The 27,995-nt window shown below is 37.1% G+C and overlaps 1 protein-coding gene across 1 annotated transcript in view; it reads left to right on the top strand.

The window, feature by feature from the left end:
- Nucleotides 1-27,995, top strand: part of LOC138327760 (neurobeachin-like) — a 294,526-nt gene that overhangs the window by 44,965 nt on the left and 221,566 nt on the right. Inside the window, 10 exon segments of the mRNA XM_069274103.1 lie at nt 1,031-1,054; nt 4,052-4,123; nt 4,617-4,982; nt 5,462-5,848; nt 6,155-6,281; nt 6,667-6,775; nt 9,754-9,920; nt 10,530-10,651; nt 11,037-11,177; nt 11,498-11,634. Of these exon segments, the coding sequence (XP_069130204.1) occupies nt 1,031-1,054; nt 4,052-4,123; nt 4,617-4,982; nt 5,462-5,848; nt 6,155-6,281; nt 6,667-6,775; nt 9,754-9,920; nt 10,530-10,651; nt 11,037-11,177; nt 11,498-11,634 (1,652 nt within the window).

Raw genomic sequence — 27,995 nt, forward strand, 5'->3', positions numbered from 1 at the left:
TACAACTCATGACATCAAACTTTGATACCTATACCCAAGAGCAGATAATTCTGTAGTATGTACAAAGTTTATTGGGATTTCTAATAATAAAAATTACTTAAACTTTGTAGATGAGAATACTTTGCTTGTAGAATAATCTGATGTTGCAAGTTCTTAAAGAAAACTGAAATCACTAAACAATATATATAATAATAGCATTGGGCCAAAAAGGAGGGGTCAATGGGTTTAATTAAATTAGAGTAGTGATTAAAAAATATTTGTGATTGATGGTAAGCCCATACCTCACAGAATCTAATATTAATGTATTGATATTCATCTAAGAGAGATACCCAATAGTGGCTTCACATTGTGTGTATAAATTCACCATTACAGAAATAAGGGATATAGATTTTAAGGTTTAACTGTGGAAAACCTTAAAACTAAATGTATTATATAGTTTGGTGTAATTATGAAGAAAATATTACAGAAAATGTGTTTGACTGGTAACATGATTAGAGAAATATGTGGGAAGAATTGCCATAAACTATCTTGGTTCATTTTTTGTTTGTTTTTTTGACATACACAAGAAACATCTTATTAAAAGAAAAGATTAATTTTGTAAAAACCATTTGTGTAATATTTCCCATTCATAATCACTCATCTCCTTTGTTTATTTCTACCTCTTTTTCACAAGCGTGACTCGATTCTCATACTGGATATAAATCAATTTCTTAGTAATTATATATTCATATGCACTAAGAAATATTTAACAAAAAGCAGAATGTAGAGCAGAAGAAATCCATTTTACTCATGCGTAGTTTGTAGTTTGATTTTAATTGATATGCTGATTAAATTATCCTATACGCAAGTGCTTTAGAAATTCCTAAGTAATAGCATTTCTTTCTGAACTTGTTACATAGTTATTGAGCTTTAGTGCTAGAAAAACAATATCTTTGTAGAACACTTGTACAGTAGATATTAGTATCACATTTTATTGCCAAGAAAATAGAAAAAATTAATAATTAGTAGCAATCTTTCATTCTTATTTCAGAAGTTCCTAAGACAACTAAAAATGGTAATTCTTTAAAATACAAAATTGCACGGAATGGGCAACTCCTTGCAAAATTTTCAGGAAATATATTCACAAATTGCATTTGTCTCCCCTTGCTTGTTGCCATATATTGATATTGTTGCTGATTTAAGATGAAGTTTTGGTGTCATATGCACGTCAATTTTATGGTTCTTTACCAGGTGTTATTCTTTGTTTGAAATGTGATTGTTAATTTTATTTTTATTATTATTTTTTTTTTTGTATTATTTTCCTTTCTTAAACTGGTAACAGAAGTGTTGTTAGTATTGTACTGGTACCAAAATTGGCTTACTGTACCCATATAGTTTCAGCATTCAACATCAATTGTAAGCTGGATATTGTAAATTCCCCAGAGAGAGAGAGAGAGAGAAAGAGAGAGAGAGAGGGGGAGGGTGAAAGAGAGAGGGAGAGAGAGAGAGAGAGAGGGGGAGGGTGAAAGAGAGAGGGAGAGAAAGAGAGAGAGATGTTCCATTATTCCTGTGTTTATTATGTCACTGTTTGATATACATGTATATCAGTTTTATGTGAACTTATCTTCATGACAAACCATTGTCTCTATTCATATTGAAATCACAAACCTTTGAATGACCTTTTGAAAATACAAAGTCTTTTGGTAAATGACTTTGAAATGGTAATTTTCCACGTGACACAATTTTAAGTTATGTTGTAAAGTCTTTATTATAATTTTTGCTAAACTTTGTTTTACCTTTCTGTTAACTTAGAGCTTGGTGTGTGATTCTATTGTTTGGCATGCATGTCAGTGAACAGATCATCAAGTTTTGAGGTGTGATGGTTGTCTTTTTTCATTATTTTGCTTCTTGGTTGATGACCATGACCTTTTGAGTGGTGACCTTAATTTAGCAGGTTTTTATGTGACCTTGAGCTTCCTGGATGCATGTGATTAATAGATAGTATGATATGGTGCATGACTTATAGATAGAATAAATGTTGTAAAAAGACAAGGAGAAAAAGAAAGGATTTAGAAAAGAAAGAAAAAGGGGAAAAAAAAGAAAAAATAACAACATTCAGGTTAACTGTCTATGAAACCAAGTTCTGTTTTTTTTTGTAGAATTTCCGTGAAACCAAAGATACAAATTGAATTACAAAAATGTTTTCCCCAAATTTCAGCTGATTATTGGGCTATAGCTATTTTGTAGTTCTCTCCCTTGGTATGGATCATAACAGCTAGCTATCTTCCTTCCTGCCCCTGACCATATATGCAATGGCCTTCCCTTCAAACCTGTATACACTATCCCATCTTTACAGAGTTATCTGCCGTTATGGATAAGTAACTCATTGTGACACCATTAGTTTGTAAGTTAAATGTTTTAAATGTACAAAATGTACATGGTATGACAATCGGTACCTACCTAGAAGGGCAGATAACTCTTACCATATGCAATTAATATAGATCCCAAAATCTTTATATCAATTATTGTACTTCTATGCACACATTGTCCGCTCTGATCCCTCAACCACTTTCAATTAGCAGTGTATGGTCACTACAGTGTATTTCCAGATGATACCTCATCGTATATATATTTTGTATCAACCTTTATATTCATTGTCTGATCTGCCTTGGTACTTCTGTATAGAACTATTAAAGCCACATTGTCCATCTGAATATTACTCACATTTAAATCTATAGTGCGAAGTAGTCTGTGTACAAACTACAATCTGATTAAGATACAGATCCTGATATTATCAGTCTGCGTCATAGAGGTTCTGACAACATCCTATAAGGGGTCACGCTCTGATGACCTTTGTTCTCCATATGGCCACATCAACTGAAAATGAAATTTTGTATCGGCATGCATATGTAATGTAGCTCTGTTGTGTTCTTTGGTCAAGATAACTACATAGACCAAAATGATTCCGACAGCTCGTCCATGCTATTTTGTCCCTTTCAAGAAATTTGGTGGTAGTAGTTAAATTTCATTGGTCAGTCCGAAAGGTCACCAGAACGGGACTCCTAATAGGATGTTGTTAGATTCTCTATGAAACGAAGTGATAATAAGGATCTGTATTTTAATCAGGTTGACAAAACTTTAGCTGATCATCATGGTATGTTGATATATCTAGACATTATAATCTGCTAGACAATTCAGTAGTAAGCTGATTATTCACTCAGGCATTTTTCACAGACTATACTTGAAAAGATAAAATATTAGGGGGTTTTCATTGCCAGTATCTTTATTAAACAGCCATTTTTCAATCATTTTCTATATAAACATTTTTATAATGTAAAGTTCATAGTTAAATTTTGGTAGACTGTATAAATATGGGACAATTTTAGGCATTTTAACAAACAGTAATAGGAGCAAAATTGGGCTTGATAAAACAAAAATTAATGTAAAAAAAAAAAAAAAAAAAAAATTCATATTTTGCTAGAAATTTTGACTACATGTATATAATTATGTATTGAAACATATGAACATTGTTTTAAAATTGATTTTCTCTAAATCTAACATAATTAATGCTTGTAATGTTAATTCATTACTAAATTTTTGAATTAATGTTTACATTTTTATTTAATTTCTGCTTTTTTGTTTGTTAAAAATCTTAAACATAATAAAAGTCATTGTTCTCATGTAATTCATCTGATACTTTCTAGAAGGATTCTGGGTATTTTCTAAAGCTAAAAGCTTACTAGATAATTCTTTTTAAATCATAATCTGGTGAAAGTCTAAGTGCCTTACTTAAATTTTAAATAATTTTTTTCAGAATAAAAAGAACCCTTTTAATCTGGTGTATTTTTCCATATTTTTCTTCTTGATCTTAACATGTAAAACAGCTGAAATATAACCACTTGCTGTGTATTATACAAGTAGTTTTCTTTTTCTTTCCTAATACAGTTTATCAGGGCTACAGGTAAATCCCCTCTTGTTAACAAATTTATATAATCAGATTACTAAAACAGATTTTTTTTCAATTCTGAATGGTTAAATAATTTTCTGAATTTAAGACTTTTTCGACATTCAGATGTGCCAGTTTCAGGGGACAATATGGCTTTAAGGAGAAGCATTCAAAGCAGCTTGCAAATGACATGGCTCGGTCAGTATTCAATGAAGGTCAAGCATATGTGGACCATTATGTAGCTTAGGGTTGTTCAAAAATATTCTTTTAGCATGGTTTTATTGTTTGAACCAGCATGTTCGATATATATGATGATGAAGGTCTTTCAAAAAAGATTAAATGAGAAAAAAAGGTATACAAAAGCAATGGTAGCTATAGAAAATTTGGCAGAATTTGATAATTGACATATTTCATTTTTATGCAGTACAGGTGCGCCATATATAATTTGCACTGCTTTCTGCATATTATTTTTGACATTGATTTGTATCAAAATTCATCTGTTATTTGGGTCTGAACTTGATTGTTATTATTTATGTCTTAAACGGTTACATATTTGAGGGTTATGATTGCATGGGTTGATTATTTTGATGTTTTGGTATGTATATTTTACCAGTGATTAGCCGTATTAATAGTAATTAGCACGTTTCCACATGTATTCTTACCTGTGCTCTATAAGATAATGATGTTGTAGATGACGAAGACTCAGAGTCAGTGGACCAGTCCAGTACAGATCTTAACAGAACTGCTGACTCAGCAGATGTCGGAGAGGAAGTCGATGAGAAGGACGATGAGGAAACTGATGACAAGAAGGTGACAGAAGGAGATGATGAAACCGAGGATAAAGAAGAAAAGAAAGAAGAACAGGAAGAAAATAAAGAAGAACAGGAAGAAAAGATAGAGGAAGAAGAAAAGAGTGAGGAAGAAGCAGCAGATGAACAGAAAGTTGAAGATAAGCCTGAGGATGAACAAGAGAAGCAGGAAGCTGATGGAGGGAGCGATCCAGAGAGTGCACCACAAGACAGTGAGGCTCCACAGGGTGAACAGGAGGAAGGCAAGGGTATGTTCTTGGTAGTACCGTAAATTGGGATAATTTGGATGGGGTCATATTTTGGCTTATTTGGCATGAAAGCGCCAAAATTTAACACACCAAAATTTGGCTACCTACGTATTTATTTGTTTGTATATAAAGATCAATACATCCACATGTCATTTATTAGGTTAATGAACGCATACTCTCATTTTAATCATTCGATCACATTACATTAATATACATTTAAGGTATGTGCTGTCAACCTGAAAAATAATGTACATTTACGTAATGCCAAAGTGCCTGAAAGTGGGTATACAAGTACTGAAAGTTACAGAAGAGAGCAAAGGTCAGAAAGAAAGTTAGATTTATATGGGAAAAACTAAATAAACTATTTATCTAGTGTACATTAGATTAAGATGAGATTAAGTATTTATCTAGTGTACATGAGATTAACGTGAGATTAAGTTTAAGATCATAAAATTGTCTTCTTTTTTTTTTGGTTGTAGGAGAAAGACCTGAATCAGAGGGCCAGGAGGCTGAAGAAGTCCAGAAGAACATTCCAGATACAGAGAAGGAACCAGTAGCAGTTAGCCAGCGGGAGGAGGATACGGACAGTAAACCAGATAACCTGCCGATTTCTGCTATCACGGTAGATGTACACAGCAACCGGGAACAGAAACCCCAGCTAGAGAAACTTGATCTGGGAGCAGCCAACATGCCCATGCCGGTTGATAATCTACCGTCACTTTCAGGGGAGGGTGGTTCATTGACTGAACGACTTGAGCGAGCGTTGGGTCCAGTTGCACCACTACTTAGGGAGATATTTGTGGATTTTGCTCCATTCCTGTCTAAAACACTAATAGGGTCACATGGACAAGAACTTCTTATTGGAGGTAAGGCTATGATTGATTGGTATATTCAAAATATCTGTATTCACTTCAATATTTCTTTAATGAAAAACTACCGAATCTCTGCCTTCATGATAATATCATGCCCTTGGACATACAGTGTTGTCTTTGTCCATCCACTTACAAATGTATGTTCTATTAGATATATTGTGCTGTCCTGTCTTGATTTTATATGGAAGAGGGGAAATTTATGTCTTGCAAACCTTTTTAGTTTTATTCAAAAAGAAATGAATGGAATGAAATTTGAACTTGGCAAATTATGATGTAATTGCTTATGACCTTGATTTTCAGGCCTTGTGACCTTGAAACAGAGTACGTCTGTAGTGGAGTTAGTGATGTTACTGTGTTCCCAGGAGTGGCAGAACTCCTTACAGAAGCATGCTGGTCTAGCATTTATAGAACTAGTCAACGAGGGCAGGTAGGCTACATTTAGACAATTGTTGAAATGGTGCATTTTAGTCAGAGTGTCTTTTAAAAAGATCACTTTCCTTTGGTTTCAATATTATGTTATAAAATGTGGATGTATATTATTTCGAAACATAAATTGGCATTCTCAACTGTTTGTTATAGATTCACATGGAAGTTCTGAAAAATATCAACTGTTCACCATATGATACAATTGATCATGATGTCATGGAAATATGCATGTATCAATAAATTAAAAAATTATACACAGTGTCTGACTCATTTCTTCCCCTAAAAATTTTGAAAGCATCCCTACTCAGAAGACATCCTTGCACTGTGTAGTTTTAGATTTCTGATTTGCATTATAAATTATACACTAAATTTGGTTCTTATTTCAGGCTGCTGGCCCATGCCACAAGAGACCACATTGTGCGGGTGGCAAACGAGGCAGAATTCATTCTGAACAGGATGAGAGCCGAAGATGTCCAGAAGCATGCAGAATTTGAGGTAGGAATCAAACGTCATGGAGACTGTTTCACCAGTATAGAAATCCTCTGTAATCAGTTGTACAGAGGATTCCGCTTATTTGCATAGGTCATTTTCCAGAAGAAAATATGCAAATAACCGGAGTATTCGAATAGGCGGAGATGACATTTTGCACCTCCGTTTGACCCCACACATATGTATGTGAATAGGCAAATAGATATCGTTTCGTTTACTTGATAAATACGTAAATTATTTACACTTAAAACGAACCACAAGTAATTATTTTCGAAGTTGTAAATCGATTTTAATTGTTTAATAACAAAAAATATTCCAATATTAGATTCTTGTTTACGTTAGATCGACACGTGAATATTTGAGAAACAGCTAAACGATCGATATCATATGCAATTAGATTCTACTAAACAGGATTGGATTTGTGTCTACAATTCTGAACCTAAATAATAAACAAATTAACGTACATTTGTCTGGCAAAATGAACTTACGATCGTGATTAAACTTCAAAGTGCCGATCAAATAATAGTGTTGCTTTTACACATGTGCATATGAATTCGAAAATGGCGGCAGGTGATGAAGCCATGCGTTCACTCGACCCAAATGTCTTTTGAGAATTCTCCCTGTATTGTTGATCTATACGGCGAATAGCTTGATAACATTTAAGAAATTAATGCATATTCAAGTAGTAATGAAACAATTAACGTAGCAAGTATCTTTTGTATCCTAAGCTTACATACTGTACGAAACTTGCGGTAGTCATTGTACGCCGACTTTGCATGCTTTTATGTCTCGTTCAACGAGACGCTTGATACGCACATGTCCGTCGTAGTCAACAAGACTCTGGTTGAACGAGACTACTCATGAATGGCGATTGTTGTAAGGAAGCATGGTTTCTCCAACCGATCGCGAACTAAGGTACATTACGTTAATAAATAAACATATTTGAAAGTGCAAATGCTTTAATTACATGTTTGAGTCAGTGAATATACTAAAGTTATGATCAACCGCTGCTAATGTAAATCGTAACAGCGTCGAATACCTTTGCAGATTCATGCATAAAATAACAAGCCATACTATAACGTTAATCTGTTACCAGGATGATTTCTAGTAAAAGCGAAGTATCTTGAAACATATATCGGCGAATTTCGCTAAAAATATATTGCAAAATTGAAAAATATTCGATTTTATTTTTAGAATTTTCCAAATATTTTATTCAAATAACCGGAGGTCATGTAAAAGTCTATGCAAATACACAGAGTTGAAAAACAAAGATAAAGAAGGAAAAAATCGGGACCACAGAATTTTATGCAAATAACCGAAATATTCGAATAACCGTTATTCGATTATGTGGAGTCCTCTGTACTTTGAAATAGCATCATGTTCCGTTTATGTCATGTACTATCAAACCTCGTTAAGGATGTACTCCTCTGAGAAGTCAAAATTTTCTTGTATTAAACTTTTTTGCTCATATATATTTTTGGAAATAGGATTTCATATCATAAAAGAAAATGGAAGAAAAAACATATGTCCGTGTGCTCGTTTTTGAGCTATTGTCACTCAAAGACACCTAGTTGACAAAATATTGGATTTTATGGGAAATTTGTCGTTTTGACCATATACACAAGATATTAAAGCCACAATTTCCTAATGAGGTGTTTGATATGTATGGATGTTTGTAGAATTTATTTTCCAGTAGTCTTCTTTAAAAATATACCAGTTTTGATTAATAAGACTAATATTTTTCCTCAGAATAATAATATATGTTACCCCTACCCCTTAATTTTGAGCTACAAAATGCACCATTTTCAGCCGTTTTTGCCAAATTTAACCCTTTATAGAAAAAGTTATGGTATTAAACTTTTGTTAATATTTTGCATATCAATAGGGAAAAGGTTGTTCTTTCTAAATCAGACAGAAAAATGGGGGGTCCGTGTGCTTACTTTTTTGGCCAATTTGAATATTTGTTATTTTTCAGTATTTTAGAGTAAAAAATAAAAGTGCTCAAATTACCATTAAATGTTTAAATTAAGTGACAAAAGTGTATCATTTCACACATTAAAGCTCAATATTTTGATTACCACGAACCCAGTAAAGATTTACAGCAAAAATAGCTTGATACAGCTTAAAATACTGGCGCAGCGATGATTTAAGTAAAAACAATTTCAGAACAAAATGGTAAAATTGTGGCTCTACTCAAAGCGAAAAAAGACACAATTTCAAAATGACCACCAAATGGACCATTTCATAAAATCCTCGTATAAAAAAATCTACTAAAAATAGAAATGTAATTTTTTGACAAAATTTGCAACTGGCAACTTGCTACAGATATTAATAGATTTTATTTGAAAATCTCATAACTTCTTTGATCTATGTCAAAACGAGACTTCAACGGGACTGAAACCTCAGAAGAATACAACCTTAAGACAAAGTCAGTGAGGCGTTTGAAACTTTGAATACCTATTCTGTCTTTGCATATTACAGAGTTAGCTCCCTTGCGGGTAGGTATCAATTGTTACGTCATTATTTTGTGAACGCTATTCACGACGTTTTTCTCCAAACGTATGACGTTATGATCGCAAACACATGACGTCACAATCAATACCTATCCGCAAGTGCAGATAACTCTGTAATATGCAAATTCGGAATATATATATGGGTAATCAGAATATTCAGATAAATTAAATTTAAATAATTAAGATTAGTTTGGTCAGAACCAACCAAACACCTTGAAATACATAGGGTCATTAAGTTATACGATTATGAAGTGCCAAAGTTCTTAGAGAGGTTCACCAGTACAAATTATTGGTATCATAAATATATTCAAAATGGATGAGGCTATTAAGTATGTCTGATGAACCAGATTAACAATATGGTTCAAAGTGATAAATAACAGAACTGAACTTTGAATCCTGTAACATGACCGCCATTTCCCTTTGTTGGTTCTAGTTTTGCAATAAAGCATTGATTCCGTCTTTCTCTTGTAGTCTTTAGGAGCTCAGACCATGTTGGACAGGAAAGAGGAAGAGAAACTCTGTGACCATCTTATAAAATCTGCCAAGCGAAGGGACCACGTGGCTGCTGTGAAATTAAGGGATAAAATACTCAATATATTATCAAACAAACATGGAGCCTGGGGAAGCTCCTCGAAGAAGTAAGTATGCCAACGTATTATATTGATTGTATGAATTAGTTATGTGATCCATCAATAAGTATAGGTATCTAATTCTCTGCTTTTCTTAACAAATCTTTCTTTGATCATTCATAACCCAGGTATGATAAAAATGACTTGAAAAACATTATATACAGTAAAACACAGTGATAACGAACCTTTGGGAACTACCGATGAAATCACTTCGTTATAAGCTTAGTTTGTTATACCCTAACTACAGATATCTTAAAGGAATCTCGATGGGAAATAAAAATCACTACGTTGTAACCATGAAATTCGGTGTAAGCATGTTCGTTATAAAACCGACTTTACTCTAACAAAATATACTAGAGGGAGTAGGCACCAATTTCTGCAATGAAATAAAATAATAATAATATTGTATCTATTATGTTTCCAAAAATTATCATTTGAGTATCTTCTCTTCAAATGATTCTACAAACTTCAACTAATATAAAATAAGTGTCTATTGACTTCAATCTTACCATAATATTACATTGGTATTTTTTGCTCTTGACTGGTGCAAATACCAACATATCGATTCCATTATTAGAAGGAAAAAAACTTATATTATTTCCACTTTTTTTTTTTTAGAAAAAACGAATATTGGAAGTTAGATGTCTGGGAGGATGATTCCAGAAGGAGAAGGCGACTTGTAAAGAACCCCAACGGATCTTCTCATCCCGATGCCACACTTAAAGCTGCTATCGAACATGGTAGGTTCTAGTCTTTAGTTTAGTTCTATTGAGAACAACAAGGATCAGCGAAGGATCCTTAATTAGAGTTCCATTGACTACTTTCAATTCCTTCTATTTCAGTTATCACAATCTGTTATTTACATTTTTGACTAGTTATGCATCGTTTACCATTGAAGTAAAAACAATAATATAAAAAAAAACACTGCTCAATGTGCAAGAAGTAACCTCTTAACTGTGAGAAATAAAAATAATCAACTGATAGAACATCTGGAGGATAAAATGAAAGTTTAAGTTTACTGAAAAAAAGGCATCTCGATTTACGCCAGTATAAGTAACACCACCAGGACTTTTTAATAGACGACTTTGGATATCTCTTAATCACCTTGCTTTTTCTGGATTTTAGGAGCAACAGAGGATGCCATAAACCAGGCACAAGAAGCGCTCCACGCCCACCTGGCATCAACAAAACGGGCCCAACAGACGCCAGATTATACAGATGAGGAGCTCCTGATGGAGGAGAGAGACTTCGAACAGGACTATGCAGGTAGGATAAAGATACGGTCACAAATCATTTAACAAAACTCTATTTAATCACAATGCGAATGGTTTGTGTCTATTTCATCATTTAGTTTAGAGCATGTGTGTTACAACTTTCATAGAATGTTAAGTCTTATGATAGTTACGGTACCACTTCTTGCAACGCCACTTCTTTCATACCTAAGGTGTTGTGTGTAGACGTGAATTAATAATCCACTGTCACTTCTGTCCCCAAAGGTTACTTTATTTCTTTAATTGCTTTATATGGCTAAAATTTTGTTTAAATCTAAATCAATAACGTGCACATGGTAATGAATGTTTTATTAGGACCAGTGGCGCTGTCGACCGCGTGTAAACTGATAGCTCCGGGAGTGATGGTCAACGGGACAATGGCAATAACAAAGACGGAACTGTACTTTGAGATGGACGAAGACAATGAAGAGAATAAGAAAATGGACCCACAGGTTTGTATAGATCAGCAGGTAGTCTGTGTTATATGTTACGTGTTTACACCAAGGAACCTAGGGACACATGTACTAATCATGACGTTTCTTTGCAGAGTTTTATGTTTCTAGTGTTTTTCAGGTTGTACCTATTTCATTCGAACCCACACTTCTGGTCCGTACGAAAGTTTGATGGGAGAAGACGTTCAAGATGGTTTGTATAACAAAGGTTTGTATGTCTTCAACGTATCATTCTTTGAGGGTGTACAGCTCTGTTTTGGTGCTGGAATGGTTTTTATTTTTCAGCATGGCGGGCTTGGATGACGACATACCACATACAACTATGCGCTATGGGTTTGGACATTAGAGATACGCAGGTCACGACCATGTGGATATCACGAGATGACAAATAATTGCAAATGTCATTGTTTAGTTTGTTTCAGCGTTAGGATTGAGATTTCATCCTTTCAATTAGGTAGGTATGCGACTTGGACACCGTGAAGGATTTCTTTATCAGTGTGGAGTGCGACAAAAACAACCTTGATGGTCGAATGACTTCACAAAGCAAATTATTATAAGAAAATGGCCAGCGATCTCGGTATTTTGAAGTGTGGAATATTTGTAACATATATGAAATAAAAAATATGGACTGTTTTGTTTGTTATCTCTACGTCTAGAACTAACATTGAATCATCTAGATATCGCAATGGCTATTTCCTACAGGACTTCTTACGGCTTTAAACTTTGATTAATTAGCACAGTGATAAAGAGTATGATTTGAAATTTTAAACGTTCCTAATTCGCATGTTTGGAAATTTCGTTGTGATCTTAAACACTTTTTGTATTGGTGTGGTTATTCGTAAGGTCCTGATTTTGTCGATTTCCACCATTAACTTTAGTGATAGTATCACTCACTAGAAAGAGTTGATAGTGCGATTTTATGTGTGCCAATTTTCTGACGTATGAGTGATGACAGAGATGTAAATGGCATGGTTATTTGCTTTAGAGCTTTTTTTATGACGAGAAAAGAGGACTCGAGAAAATATTTTTGGACCACGTGTATCGGCGAAGTAAAAACAGACTACTGCTTCGGGTAAGTGCAAACAATATCGAGATGATGCCTTTGTATTGCCAATGTTTCTTAGTGTCTTAAAATTCAATTGTTTATTTAATTATTATTACTCATGTTCATGAATATACATGTATGTATGAAGTTTTCGAGAATTACACAAAAAAACATTACTAATATACACACGCATCATTTCGTTACTGTCTTACTGTTCTTTCTGGGTGCGAGAGGACGGCAGACAAAAAATCGACAGATGTGACACCTTGCACCACAGGCTTCCTACTGGGAAGACTGATAAAGGGTGGCGTATCGAAACATTTAAATGTGAAACTGGGGAAGGATGATAAGGGTAGCGTATCGAAACATTTAAATGTGAAACTGGGGAAGGATGATAAGGGTAGCGTATCGAAACTTTGAAATTTGAAACAAGGGAAGGATGATAAGGGTGGTGTATCGAAATATGAAAAAGCATGCCTTATCGAAACACGGAAATGTGACATTAGGGGAGGCTAATAAAGGGTGACGTATCGAAACATTGATATGTGAAACTGGGAAGGTCGATAAAGGGTGGCTTATCGAAATGTGAAACTAGGAAATGCTGATAAAGGCGGCATATCGAAATGTGAAACTGGGATGAGAAAGTGGGGCATTTCAAAACGTGGAAATGTGAAATTAGAAGACAGAAAAGATGGTTATCGAAGATTGCACATGACATGGAAATGTGAAACGGGTGGATAGCTAGTGTATTCTAAAATAGGATATTGTAACCCAACCAGTAGTCGTGATTGTGTGTTTATTCTTCTGTGCGTCCAGATTTCTGAATGTCTGTAGCTGTGTAATAAATAATAATAAACACATACCGATCAGGCATCGCTGTATATTTGTTTACAACATGTGTGCGTTCGGGTTTCCTGTTTGTTGTCTCGGTGTATTACACGCTTGGCTAGTCAAGTTTACGCTAGCGAGTAAAGCGTTTGCGAGACCCGGATTGACAAAATCCGAGGGTATAAAAGCCCGCGCTCGCAGACGAATGTCAGTCTGGTTTCAACACTCAAGCTGTGCGGATCGCAGAATATCAGGCGGTATTCCCCTTGATAGAGTGTTTGGCAGCGGCTCGTGACCTGTGATAGGTCAATGACTACGCATGCATAGTATAGTCGGTAGTAACAACCACAGCGTGGTTAGCGACTACATAGGTAGTCAGCGACTACAAGGTAGTCGGCGACAACATAGTTGTCGGGAGTCACAGGACAGCGACTATAGGCATATAACCACAAGGTGGTTAGCGACTACATAGGTAGTCAGCGACTACAAGGTAGTCAGCGACAACACTGTTGTCGAGAGTCACCGGCTAGCGATAGTCGGCGACTAGGCCAGTAACCACAGGGTGGTTAACGACTACACGGTAGTCAGTGACACGGTCAGTGACCACGGGGTGGTTGACGACTATAGGATATAGTCAGTGAATATAGATTGTTTGCTGTATACCCAATCTTTAAGACCAGGTGTCGATGGTCAGGCAGACCACTGTATATATACTTATATATTAAAGTATGTCTATTGTTAATCGCTCGGAATTTATGTAATGTTTTACGCTACCAAATAGTAGTCATATCTGTATATATTTGCTTCTGTAGACTAGTCACTAACCAAGATCATTCACTATAAGTGACGAACCCATTTAGAAACGTCACAGTTTTTGGCGGCAGCGGTGTGGATCTTGGTTATTTGACAACGTTTTTGTGATATAATTGTATAAGTCTACACTTTGAAACTAATTGATATTACAGTACTGTAAATTGTTTTTGTAATAAAATCACAAAACGGTGTGGTTATTTGTTGTTCTCAATCATCATGACGGAAGCCAATATAGGTGATCTTTTGGGTGATGAGTCTGACCATGGCCTTGATTTTGACAATACCGGTCAGCGGAATTTTGATTTCTCTACCCCATTCTCACAACCCTATATACCCAATATACCATATGGCCCAAGTTCAGTTACTGACTCTGGGTTGGGGACTAGGGAGAAGGATACTCGCCCAAAAGTGGTGAAACTGAACCTTGATACGAGTTTGGGGTTACAAAATGAAAGTATCCAAAAGGTCGAGAAAGAGATCAGCGATCTCAGAGAACAGATGTTGCAAATGAAAACTGACAGTTACAATCTGTTGGCAAGAACAAAACCGGCGACATCAGACCAAACCAAAGGGCCCATATCAGGTAGTCACGAGTTTGACCATGTCACGACACGCAAGAAACAATCATACAGAACTGCTGGTCATGATGTTGATGAATCAGATGATGAGCATGGCGAAGTCAGTGACACGACCAGGAAACAGAGAAAGAAAACTGTTAATGTGAAAGCATCAACATACGATGGCACAACTCCATGGGTTGACTTTAGGTCACATTTCGAGGCTTGCTCGAGAATAAATCGCTGGTCCACTAGTGAGAAAGGTCTCCACCTAGCGGTGTCGCTACGAGGCCAAGCTCAGGGCATATTAGGTGACCTCGATATTGCTGAGCAGGAGGATTATGGGGCACTGGTCAGAGCCTTAGAAGAAAGGTTTGCTCCCCCTAACCAGACGGAGTTGTATAGGGTCCAGTTAATGGAGAGACGCCAAAAGGCTAACGAAAGTCTACCAGAGTTGGGGCAAGCCACCAGGCGGCTTGTAAACTTGACATACCGTACTGTGTCAAGTGATGTTAAGGAAACGTTGGCGAAGCAACAGTTCATAGAGGCACTCGCAGACTCAGAGATGCGCATACGCATCAAGCAGGCTAGGCCTAAGAATTTGACTGAGGCTATACAGTTGTCAGTAGAGTTAGAAGCCTACAACCGCTGCGAGAAGAAGTCAACAGAAGGCCAGTCATATCTCCGTAACACTACTGCTGAACCATCTGAACAGTCAAGAGATGCTTAAGCTGTTGCAAGATATGCAGAAGAAGTTAGAGTCCTTAGAGAAAGATGTTGGAAAGATAAAAACTAAGAGCAAGCCAAACACAAAAAACCAATACAGTCAAAAACAGAAGTTGTTTTTAATTGTGGTGAGGAGGGACACTTCAAGAGAAACTGTCCTAAACCTAACAAAAAGAAAGATGTCAATAAAGATCAGAAACAGGCTGGTGCCCAGCAAGTAAACACTCGCCGTCGACAGCGACGGAAGAAGCCGAGAGCTGGTATAGGCTCCTCAACTGCAGTGAGGCAGGCATGTATATTGCTGCCGAACTGCACGGAACAAAAGTAAATCTTTTGGTTGATACGGGGGCGACAGTCACCATTATATCAGAGCGCGTCTTTGATCAAGTTCCGGATTCAGCGAAACCCCGACTGAGTCAAGTTCGCCAAGAGGTATTAACAGCCAGTGGTGAAAAAATAAAGGTCAAAGGCAAAGGCAGTTTTGTTATGAAACTGAACAGCACAAAGAATATTTGTGTTGAAGGCATTGTTGCCAAGATAAATACTGATGGTATTCTAGGACTTGACGCTATGCTGGACCGAAATGGTTCCCTTGATTTCACAAGAGGTGTTCTCACTCTTGACGGTGTTGAAATACCGACAACCTATAAGGGCAGTATGGGTTGTTACCGACTTTCCTTGGTAGAGAAAGTGACACTCCCCGCCAACACCGAGGTTGTGGTTCAGGGAAAGGTATGCCTACCAGAGGGCGAAACCGTCAGTAATCTGCTTCTAGTTGAGAAGCCCGATACTTTCCTTAAAACGGAAAAGGCATTAGTCGCCAGGGCACTTGTACAGTATGATACCACGGTGCCTGTAAGATTGATGAATCTGTGTAACGAAAGTCAACAGTTTTACCCTGGGACGACGATTGCACAAGTCAGCACTGTCGATAAGGTAATGGGAGATGTCGACAACCCAACACCTAAGAAGACAGTCGGACTGAGGGCTGACATCCAATCATTATTGGATGAGTCCAAGCCCAATCTTACAGAAGAGCAGTACAATGCTGCATTCGAGTTGCTGATTGCAAACCAGGCACTTTTTGCTGTTACTGACGACGATCTGGGTAGAACGGGTGTAACCCAACATAAGATTAATACAGGGGGCGCCAGACCAATAAAACAGCCAGTCAGAAGTGTTCCGGGTAACCTCGGTCCTGAGGTTGATAGGCAGGTCAAAGACATGCTTGATCGGGGAATTATTCAGAAGTCATCCAGTCCCTGGAGCTCTGGCATTGTCCTAGTGAAAAAGAAGGACGGAAGCTTACGATTTTGTGTGGACTATAGACAGCTGAATGCTGTCAGCATCCCTGATGCGTATCCACTTCCAAGAATCGATGAGGCTCTTGATCAGATGTCAGGTTGCTCATGGTTCTCAACATTGGACCTTAACTCTGGATATTGGCAATTTGAGTTGGCACCTGAAGATCGTCAGAAAACTGCTTTTGCAACAAGGACAGGGCTATACGAATTTACGGTCATGCCATTTGGTTTAGCATCAGCTCCTGCAACATTCGAGAGACTGATGGAGACAGTGTTAGCAGGTTTACAGTGGCAGACTTGCTTGATATACCTGGACGACGTTATTGTGACCGGAAAGACATTTGAAGAAATGGTCGAGAATCTCAGACAAGTATTCAATCGACTCCAAGATGCGGGGTTAAAGCTTAAAGCACGCAAATGTTGCTAAGGAAGTAATTTTCCTAGGCCACAAGATCTCGGAGGAAGGTATCTCCACTGACCCTGATAAAGTGAAGAAAGTGGCAGAGTGGCCGGTGCCTGTCAACGTTAAGCAGTTGCGATCATTCTTAGGATTCTGTAGTTACTACAGAAAATTTGTCAGGGACTTTTCTGCAAATGCAAAAAGTCTACACAAACTGACAGAGAAGGGGCGGAAATTTGACTGGACACCCCTGTGTCAAACAGCATTTGACACTCTGAAGAAAGAGCTAACCAGCACAAAGACTTTAGCTCATCCCGATTTTAGTAAGGGGTTCATACTCGACACAGATGCGAGTCATGAAGCAATCGGGGCTGCACTATCACAGATAGTAGATGGTGTGGAAAGGCCAATAGCATTTGCAGGTCGTACATTGACCAAGGCGGAAAGGAAGTACTGTGTTACTCGCAAGGAGTTACTGGCAGTTGTTAACTTCACAAAATACTTCAGGCATTACCTGTATGGCAGAAAATTCACTGTCAGAACAGACCATAGTTCACTTAGGTGGTTGCTGAATTTCAAAGACCCAGAGGGGCAAATGGCCAGATGGTTGCAAGTCTTAAGCTCTTATGATATGCACATCGTCCATCGACCAGGCAAGCAACATCAAAATGCAGATGGCTTGAGCAGGATTCCATGTCGCCAGTGTAACTATGACCCGGACTGGGAACAGAAGGCTGGCGACATAACATCGTCATGTGCAGCCAACGTAATAAAAAGTCAAGATCCCTGTAAGTCTGAGAACAAAGAGATACAGGAGAAGACCTTGAGCGAAAAACAAAAGGATGATGACGACCTAGGGTTGGTTATCGCCTGGGTCAGGCAAGAGAAAAAGCCTGGTTACAAGTCCATAGGTGGCAGAAACAAAACAGTAAAATCTTTGTGGTCACAGTTCGAAACACTGTCCATGCAAGATAACCTGTTGGTAAGGAAGGCAGAGAAAAATATGGTTCAAGTTATCATACCTAGAGATGAGCGTCGCACAGTTCTTAACCATGCCCATGACAACAGAACAGCTGCTCATCTAGGAATAATGAAGACCCTTGCAAAGATCCGCCAACAGTTTTACTGGCCTGGAATGCAAGATGATGTCAAACGATATGTCACAGGTTGCACACTGTGCGCTAAAAGCAAGAACATGACACAGACGAAGAAAACACCTATGCAGGTGACAGAGTCTGGCTATCCCATGGAGCGTATAGCCATGGACATTCTGTGCGAGCTGCCTGAGACTGATGATGGCAACAGGCACATCTTGGTCATCTCAGATTATTACACTAAGTGGACAGAGAGTTTCCCTATACGAGATATGAGCGCTGAGACCGTAGCACGCATACTAGTGGAAGAAATTGTTTGTCGATTCGGAGTCCCAAGCATAATCCATTCAGATCAGGGATCTCAGTTCGAGAGTGCTTTATTTCAGGAAATGTGTCACATATTGCAGATTGAAAAGACCCGTACCACTCCCTACCACCCTCAGTCGGACGGTATGGTCGAGAGATTCAATAAGACATTGGTCACCATGTTAAGGGCCTTTGTGAATGAACGACACACTGACTGGGATAGACACTTACCTTATGTCATGATGGCATATCGGTCAACCGAACATGAGACTACCTCCCATTCACCAAATTTTATGATGCTTGGAAGAGAGACATCTACTCCACTGGATCTACAATACTCCATGCCACGGAACTTGAAAGCCTTGCCACAGAACACGTTGGCCTGGGAACTACAGGAGAAGATGGAAGATGCACATCAGTTGGTCAGAGGAAATGTCAAAGGCCAGATGTTGCGACAGAAAAAGCTGCATGACCAGAAACTTTCATGGCAACAGTTCAAAGCTGGTGATGATGTCTTTGTTTTCTTCCCTAATGTCAAGCCAGGGCAAAGCCCGAAGCTTGCTTGCCGCTGGAAAGGTCCATTCCGAGTGATATCAAAACTCACTGACGTGACTTATCGCGTACGTTGTGGGCGTAAGGGAAAGATGCAAGTCATTCATGTGGACCGCATGAAACAAAAGAAAACCCAGCAGTTACGAAATGAAAAGGCTGAAGATTTTGCAAAAGTAAAAGAGCAGCAGACACAGGTGAATGAGAGTTGCTTCGAGAGCAAGCAAGATCTAATTGGAGAGAATATGAACAATGCATTTGAGGAGAGTTCCTCTACCCTTATACCTGAATGTGAGACAGAGTTGAAGTGTAAGGATGAATGTCCGAAGGGTACAAAGACAGTACCACGACAAGGTCGTAGGCATAGGAAAGCACCTGTCAAACACTCCGACTATATCTTGTTTTAATCACTGGATAATTCAATATATGTATCAGACCTGGTAGAAAAATTATTTCATATATCAAAACTAGTTCATTGTTTGTAAATATGTTCGCTATGATTTTTTTTAATTCGGTTTTGATGATTTAGAAGCGTGGAAGCTTCAACCTCGAAGGCGTGGGTAATGTAATAAATAATAATAAACACATACCGATCAGGCATCGCTGTATATTTGTTTACAACATGTGTGCGTCTGGGTTTCCTGTTTGTTGTCTCGGTGTATTACACGCTTGGCTAGTCAAGTTTACGCTAGCGAGTAAAGCGTTTGCGAGACCCGGATTGACAAAATCCGAGGGTATAAAAGCCCGCGCTCGCAGACGAATGTCAGTCTGGTTTCAACACTCAAGCTGTGCGGATCGCAGAATATCAGGCGGTATTCCCCTTGATAGAGTGTTTGGCAGCGGCTCGTGACCTGTGATAGGTCAATGACTACGCATACATAGTATAGTCGGTAGTAACAACCACAGCGTGGTTAGCGACTACATAGGTAGTCAGCGACTACAAGGTAGTCGGCGACAACGTAGTTGTCGGGAGTCACAGGACAGTGACTATACATATATAACCACAAGGTGGTTAGCGACTACATAGGTAGTCAGCGACTACAAGGTAGTCGGCGACAACATAGTTGTCGGGAGTCACAGGACAGTGACTATAGGCATATAACCACAAGGTGGTTAGCGACTACATAGGTAGTCAGCGACTACAAGGTAGTCAACAACACTGTTGTCGAGAGTCACCGGCTAGCGATAGTCGGCGACTAGGCCAGTAACCACAGGGTGGTTAACGACTACACGGTAGTCAGTGACACGGTCAGTGACCACGGGGTGGTTGACGACTATAGGATATAGTCAGTGAATATAGATTGTTTGCTGTATACCCAATCTTTAAGACCAGGTGTCGATGGTCAGGCAGACCACTGTATATATACTTATATATTAAAGTATGTCTATTGTTAATCGCTCGGAATTTATGTAATGTTTTACGCTACCAAATAGTAGTCATATATGTATATATTTGCTTCTGTAGACTAGTCACTAACCAAGATCATTCACTATAAGTGACGAACCCATTTAGAAACGTCACAGCTGTTGACGAATACTTCATGACCGTGTTGTTTTATTTATGTGGAAATGATATATTTCGTGAGATGCTAACAATTTGATATTCTTAAATTACTACTGGTAGGGTCCCAGTAGAGATATAAATATGAAATTGGGAGGGATGGATGACAAAGTGGTAAAAATCGGGAAGGCTTGCAAAGGACAAGGAAAATACTGGAACTAGGTTCGGGAAAGCTTATAAAAGTATTGTAACAAATAAAATGGGGGCATTTTGATGAGTGTCATATCGCAACGGAAACGACTGGGTGGTTCGTCGAGTTAATTATCAAATTTAGGAAAGATAATAATGGGATATCGAAAGAGTTGACCTAGAATGGTATATTAGAAAATAGCGTAAAACGTATTGGTATGAACAAGAGAATGGAGAGACTGAAGGTGACGTGTCTTACGATAGGACTGGTTTGTGCCTTTTTTGCATGTCGCATATCAAGTAAATCCCTAGACTGGCCACCAGATCCTAGGTTGTTGATCAAACATTATCAGCAGTTCTTTACTAGATTATCTCCCTTGAATTATATATGTAGTAAAAGTCAAAAATAATAAGCCGTATTTTAGTGATTTTTTTCTCCAATGTTTTAGAGATTGGTGGCCAGTCTAGTAAATCCCTAATACAACAGGTATGCTTGCTGTGCATTATTGCAGTTGCTATGGTTATCATCACAACATGCATGAATTATGAAAATACGGAAGTTCGCCATTTCGAAAACGCAATTTTGGACAAATAATTTCATGCATATTTCGGATGATTACAATACTATTTTAGATAATGGCGTCAAAAACGGCACAAAACATACATAGTTCTTTGTTATAAGGTTTGACCCCCTCAACAAAATTGCTTATAGATCTATAATTCTAATCAAGGAAATCCTGATGATAAAGCGCTAATACCCTAATTTACATGTCTCAGCAGTCAATTTATAAAGAGCAACCCATGCTCTTGAGCATTGTCTTGCAATTGTTTGGCATTGACTTGATCTGTTTATAGTGTTTGCTTCGGTTTCCTGCATGGAACTAAGCGAAACATCTGTATGTAGCTGCATGTCGATAGCGTTTGCTGCTTGTACAACATTAGTTAATTAGTGGATGTAAAATTTGCAAGCTGGATCTTGGGTTGTCCTTGAATATAGCTCGTAAACTAAAGGTGCCCACATCCTTCTTGCTAAATGTATTTTTGCAGCAATGGACCCATTTGCTGTAAAACGTTTTGTCGAGTGTCATTTGGGTTTGCACTTGTGTTAAAGAGTCACGTACAATGATTTATGGACACAAGGAAACATTGTTTACGAGCTCCATTCTAGATGAGATTTGCTGTGATTATATGGCCTTATACAACTTCATAAATGTTAGTATAGTGGTCTTAAAATTCGGAAACATGGGTTTTTATGAAGATTTATAAGTCGGGAGTCGACATTGAATGAGGTGGATTTTGGCAAAAGTTAGCTATGTCATAAATTTATAAATATAAAAGTTTACGACAGGTTTCTAAAGTGACAGAATACAGCCGGAGATGTAAATATGCAAGGCGCCAAAGAGTCTATTTTATTTTCTGATTCCATTTACTATGTAGAATGATAAAATGTCCACTTTTAATATATTTGTTTACACTTAATAGTAGTCCTACAAACAAGGAAATAAGATTTGCGACAATATAAAGGAGATTCACAAAGCTTTTATCTATTTTAGATCTATCGATTTTAATTCACACTATTTGGGCCATCTAAAATATTTCTGTTTTTTGTTTTGTTTCTGAAAAAAAAATCTGTTAAAGAAATACAAAAATGTATTATGGATTTAAAATGGTCAACGCATTTTTGTTGTTAATTGTTTTTCCATATTAAGAAAATGTTTTTTCAAGATTGATATTGAAGGAATATATTGATCGGTACATTGCGCCGGTATTATGGAGACTGACTAAATATCATTTATTAGATAGTTCTAGTCGATATCAGTGAAACCCGGGGTGTTTAATCTGTTCATCGAAATCTATGCAACACGTTAAGTTAACTTATGGATTTATAGTCTGGCTGTTTAAGGTTTAAATCAGAGTTCTCTTCGTTCGATTATCAGCATTAATTAATTAAGGATTTAATGGAAAATATCCTTCCACCATGTTCTGTATGAGAAGTAATGCAAACCATCGGTTCATGAGTTTCTATATAACGGTAGAAAAGAGATGCATACCATTGGTTCATGGGTTGCTGTATAACGGTAGAAAAGAGATGCATACCATTGGTTCACGATTTTCTGGTTCATGACGTTTTGTATGACTGCAGAGAAATAATGCATACCATTGGTTCATGAGTTTCTGTATAACAGTAGAAAAGAGATGCATATCATTGGTTCACGATTTTTTGTATTACAGCAGAGAAGGGATACATACCATTGGTTCATGAGTTTCTGTATGATAGCAGAGAAAGGATGCTTATCATTGGTTCCTGAGTTTCTGTATGACAGCAGAGAAGGGATACATACCATTGGTTCATGAGTTTCTGTATGACAGCAGAGGAAGGGTGATTATCATTGGTTCATGTGTTTCTGTACGACGGCAGAGAAGGGATGCATATCATTGATTCATGAGTTTCCGTATGAAAGCAGAGGAAGGATGTGTACCATTGGTTCATGAGTTTCCGTATGGAATCAGAGATAGGATGCGTACCATTGGTTCATAAGTTTCTATATGACAGCGGAGAAAGGATGCATACTATTGTTCATGAACTTCTGTATTGCAGCGGAGAAAGGATGCATACCATTGGTTTATTACTTTTTGTATAACAGCAGAAAAGGGATGCTGACTAATATAATATAACAACCTGGAGGTGACACGTAGTATGCTGGTCCCTAGACCTATAGGTACCCCAGAACCAAAAACAAAAAATGTCAATGCGTGTTTGGGTATCGGGTATTTGGTTGCGTCGGTTTAATATATGGGTTAAGCAATATATTTAGATATATTTAGATGTAAAATGTATAAAGATATTTTAAGATCCTTTCATTGATTTTTTTCTGGGGAGATAATTAAAAGTTCAATTTGTTAAAATGGTTAGTCAGTGTTTGGAAAAGAGAGCTTACTCCACTGGTTCACGGTTCCTGCACGTTCGAAGGTGTCTTGTGTGCCACCAGTCTCGCAGGGATTAGTCCCGCTTGCCCATGAGCTGAAACATGATGTTTGTAAACTAGTGGTAGTTGATCTATGTACGTTTTTCTAATGACTAGAAAGGGATGTCTCTCGCTGGTGGTCCATTTTATAACGGTATAATGACTGAAACCAATAGTTAATGATTTACATGTGCCCCGTCCTGTCCAAATAGCAACAATTAAATCATGACGAATTGTTGCCGGGCTCCACAGCACTTCATGCCTCCATTAATCCCAAACGCGATGACATTAGCTTTCCTAGTAACTTATGAGTCTATACATCCCGGAATATGAAGCCACAGATAGTAGAATATATACTGTCTAAGTATACTTATTCTTCATGTGCAGTTTTACGACGACGTGGCTTTAATAGTTTGTGAATATTAAAAGTATCCCCTTTATTTCTGGACACAAATGTCTCCTTCGTCATTTAATTCAACGACTCCAGTATCTTGTGTGTTTATGGCCCCGTAGACAACAATTACGCTTTATGATGTCATTAGGATAACAAGTGTCATTTTGTAAGAAGCTTCTCATTATAGTATTTATGTTGACGTGAGTGATATTCCCTGTGCATGTGACAGAATATTTTTCTGTCCTAAATTTTCATACTTCAGAGGTGGAAACTCTGCCTTATTGTTTGTTTTTGCAAAATTCCTCTAAATAGAGTATAAAACGAGTTCAATAATAAAGGCTAATGGCATATCAAATTATTTATTTAAACATAGGCATGAATGTAAGATTTTATTTATCACACAACTTTTATTAATAGAAATGTAAATCAAACTTTTAATTCCGTCTCTATATAAAACAGTAGAAAGCAGCTTTTGAAGTTGACGATGTGTTTCAGCAATTCGAGGTAACTTTGAGGCGGTTGTATAGTTATTATGCAGATAATGTAAAATGTCATTTTAATCACTAATTGACTGCTAAATAACCTAAATTGAAACTCTTACCTTTTACAGTGACCCCTTGATGAAAGCAAGAAGATTGCACAATGCGTATTTTCCTAACTTATACTAAAGCTACTTTTTGGGTTTTGTGTCGTTATTTCTACCTAAATTTCTCTTCTAAACAAATTTCAGTGGACGTGTTCCAAAAGCTCTTAACTTAGAAATAATGTCTAGGGAACAAAACGCCCCTCCAAAAAATAATACCCTGTCTACTTTAATTGTTTTTAGCACCATTGACATGTAACATTAATGTACTGGCTATCTGTAAGTTGGCATGTACTAGCGTGTCACATAGAAAAAACTCTTCTTGATAGATAAAGGGCAAAGATGGGTTTAATGCATTAGTGCAATCTAATTAAAATTAGTCTTGTAATTCCGCTCCACTACGATACTCTACAAAACGCTTCAATACCTATCTAATTAGACTTGTAATTCCGCTCCCCTACGATACTCTACAAAACGCTACAATACCTATCTAATTAGACTTGTAATTCTGCTCCACTACAATACTCCACAAAACGCTACAAAACGCTACAATGCCTATCAAATTAGACTTGTTATTTCGCTCCACTACGATACTCTACAAAACGCTACAATACCTATCTAATTAGACTTGTAATTCCGCTCCACTACGATACTCTACAAAACGCTACAATACCTATCTAATTAGACTTGTAATTCCGCTCCACTACGATACTCTACAAAACGCTACAATGCCTATCAAATTAGACTTGTTATTTCGCTCCACTACGATACTCTACAAAACGCTACAATACCTATCTAATTAGACTTGTAATTCCGCTCCACTACGATACTCTACAAAACGCTACAATACCTATCTAATTAGACTTGTAATTCCGCTCCACTACGATACTCTACAAAACGCTACAATGCCTATCAAATTAGACTTGTTATTCCGCTCCACTACGATACTCTACAAAACGCTACAATACCTATCTAATTAGACTTGTAATTCCGCTCCACTACAATACTCCACAAAACGCTACAATACCTATCTAATTAGTCTTGTAATTCCGCTCCACTACGATACTCCACAAAACGCTACAATACCTATCTAATTAGACTTGTAATTCCGCTCCAATACGATATTCTACAAAACGCTACAATACCTATCTAATTAGACTTCTAATTCCGCTCCACTACATACTCCACAAAACGCTATAATACCTATCTAATTAGACTTGTAATTCCGCTCCACTACGATACTATACAAAACGCTACAATGCCTATCAAATTAGACTTGTTATTCCGCTCCACTACGATACTCTACAAAACGCTACAATACCTATCTAATTAGTCTTGTAATTCCGCTCCACTACGATACTCCACAAAACGCTACAATACCTATCTAATTAAACTTGTAATTCCGCTCCAATACGATATTCTACAAAACGCTACAATACCTATCTAATTAGACTTCTAATTCCGCTCCACTACATACTCCACAAAACGCTACAATACCTATCTAATTAGACTTGTAATTCCGCTCCAATACGATATTCTACAAAACGCTACAATACCTATCTAATTAGACTTCTAATTCCGCTCCACTACATACTCCACAAAACGCTACAGTACCTATCTAATTAGACTTGTAATTCCGCTCCACTGCGATACGCTCCAACGCATATCTTGTATTGGAGCATATCGCATACTATAGTATCATATAGTGGAGCGGAATTACAAGTCTAATTTTAATTAGATTGTCCTTTAGTGACACTTTTACTTATTTGGAACAGGTTAAGATAGAGTTACAGAGCTTACTGGTAAAAGATAAATCTTCTAACAGATGATTTCATGAAGAATGAACCCCGTAGCACTAGACCGAATCGTCTGTCTGTTAAACATTTGTCGATTTTACTTTTCATTTATTGATTGCTACGATTTCAAAATTATTATATCAGTTAACAAAACGTAAAAGTTGTTTTTAAGAGATAGATAATTTGGTCTACCATAGCCCGTTTACAGTGACCATAGTTTTATATATGAACAAAGAAATCCAAAACACTTTAAATATTCCCAAACATCCAAAATGTGTGATATTGTATATTTAATGTGTTAACAGTTAGGATGTTTTACCTTACCAGTTAGGGACCTTTACCATTAGAAAAAGTGATGACCTTTACAGTTTGTATGTTTTACCTTTTTAATGTTTTTTTACCAGTTAGAATGTTTTACCTTTACCAGTTAGGATGTTTTACCTTTACCAGTTAGAATGTTTTACCCTTTACCAGTTAGATGTTTTACCTTTACCAGTTAGGATGTTTTACTTTACCAGTTAGAATGTTTTACCTTTACCAGTTAGAATGTTTTACCTTATTACCGGTTAGTCCCCCGTCTCAAATCTGTTGGATTTCTATCGCATGCATATTTGGCCTTATAATTATAAATGGAATATTCATCTATTTTGTAGCCTTGAATTATGTGTTTTTGTGTTTCTCTGTCTGCACAACATATATATTTGGTAACATATGTTCTTGTAATATTACCAATAATCACATTCTTCATATGGTATAATGGTACTCTTTAAACACCATTTTGAGTTCAATCAGGCATTAAAGTACCGTCATTTTCATTGGCTAGCAAAAGACTATGTCATGATCCTGGAGGTTTTTTTTTTTTCTGAATCTCTCAAAGTGAAGTGCGCCTCGCACTTATGGTATTATATTATGAAATTATAACATTGCGTTCAGTCCCTTGAGTGTTTAAATTACATATGCCAGTTTGACGTCTGCTTTGCCCCGGTGTCCTTGGCTATCCTAATGGATGTCTTCTCAAGTACACGTCCTTAAGACAACATTATAGATTCTTTCATGGGTATGGATTGATCTATGTTTACAGTCTCTAACATGATAACACTATTTCGCGAGATACAAACTCGAGAAAACTCGAATACGAATGCAAATTTTCGCGAAAATTGTTTAAGTCATGACATGAATGTACGATTGTAGTAAACAGCCCTTGAACACGAATATATGTATTCGCAAATATATCGAAAATAAATATGATACGAAATATTTTTTATTTAGAATAAAGGTGTCAATTTTAAAATATTTTATATTGTAGTAAA

This window comes from Argopecten irradians, chromosome 7, assembly GCF_041381155.1.
Source record: "Argopecten irradians isolate NY chromosome 7, Ai_NY, whole genome shotgun sequence".
Classification (NCBI taxonomy): Eukaryota; Metazoa; Mollusca; class Bivalvia; order Pectinida; family Pectinidae; genus Argopecten; species Argopecten irradians.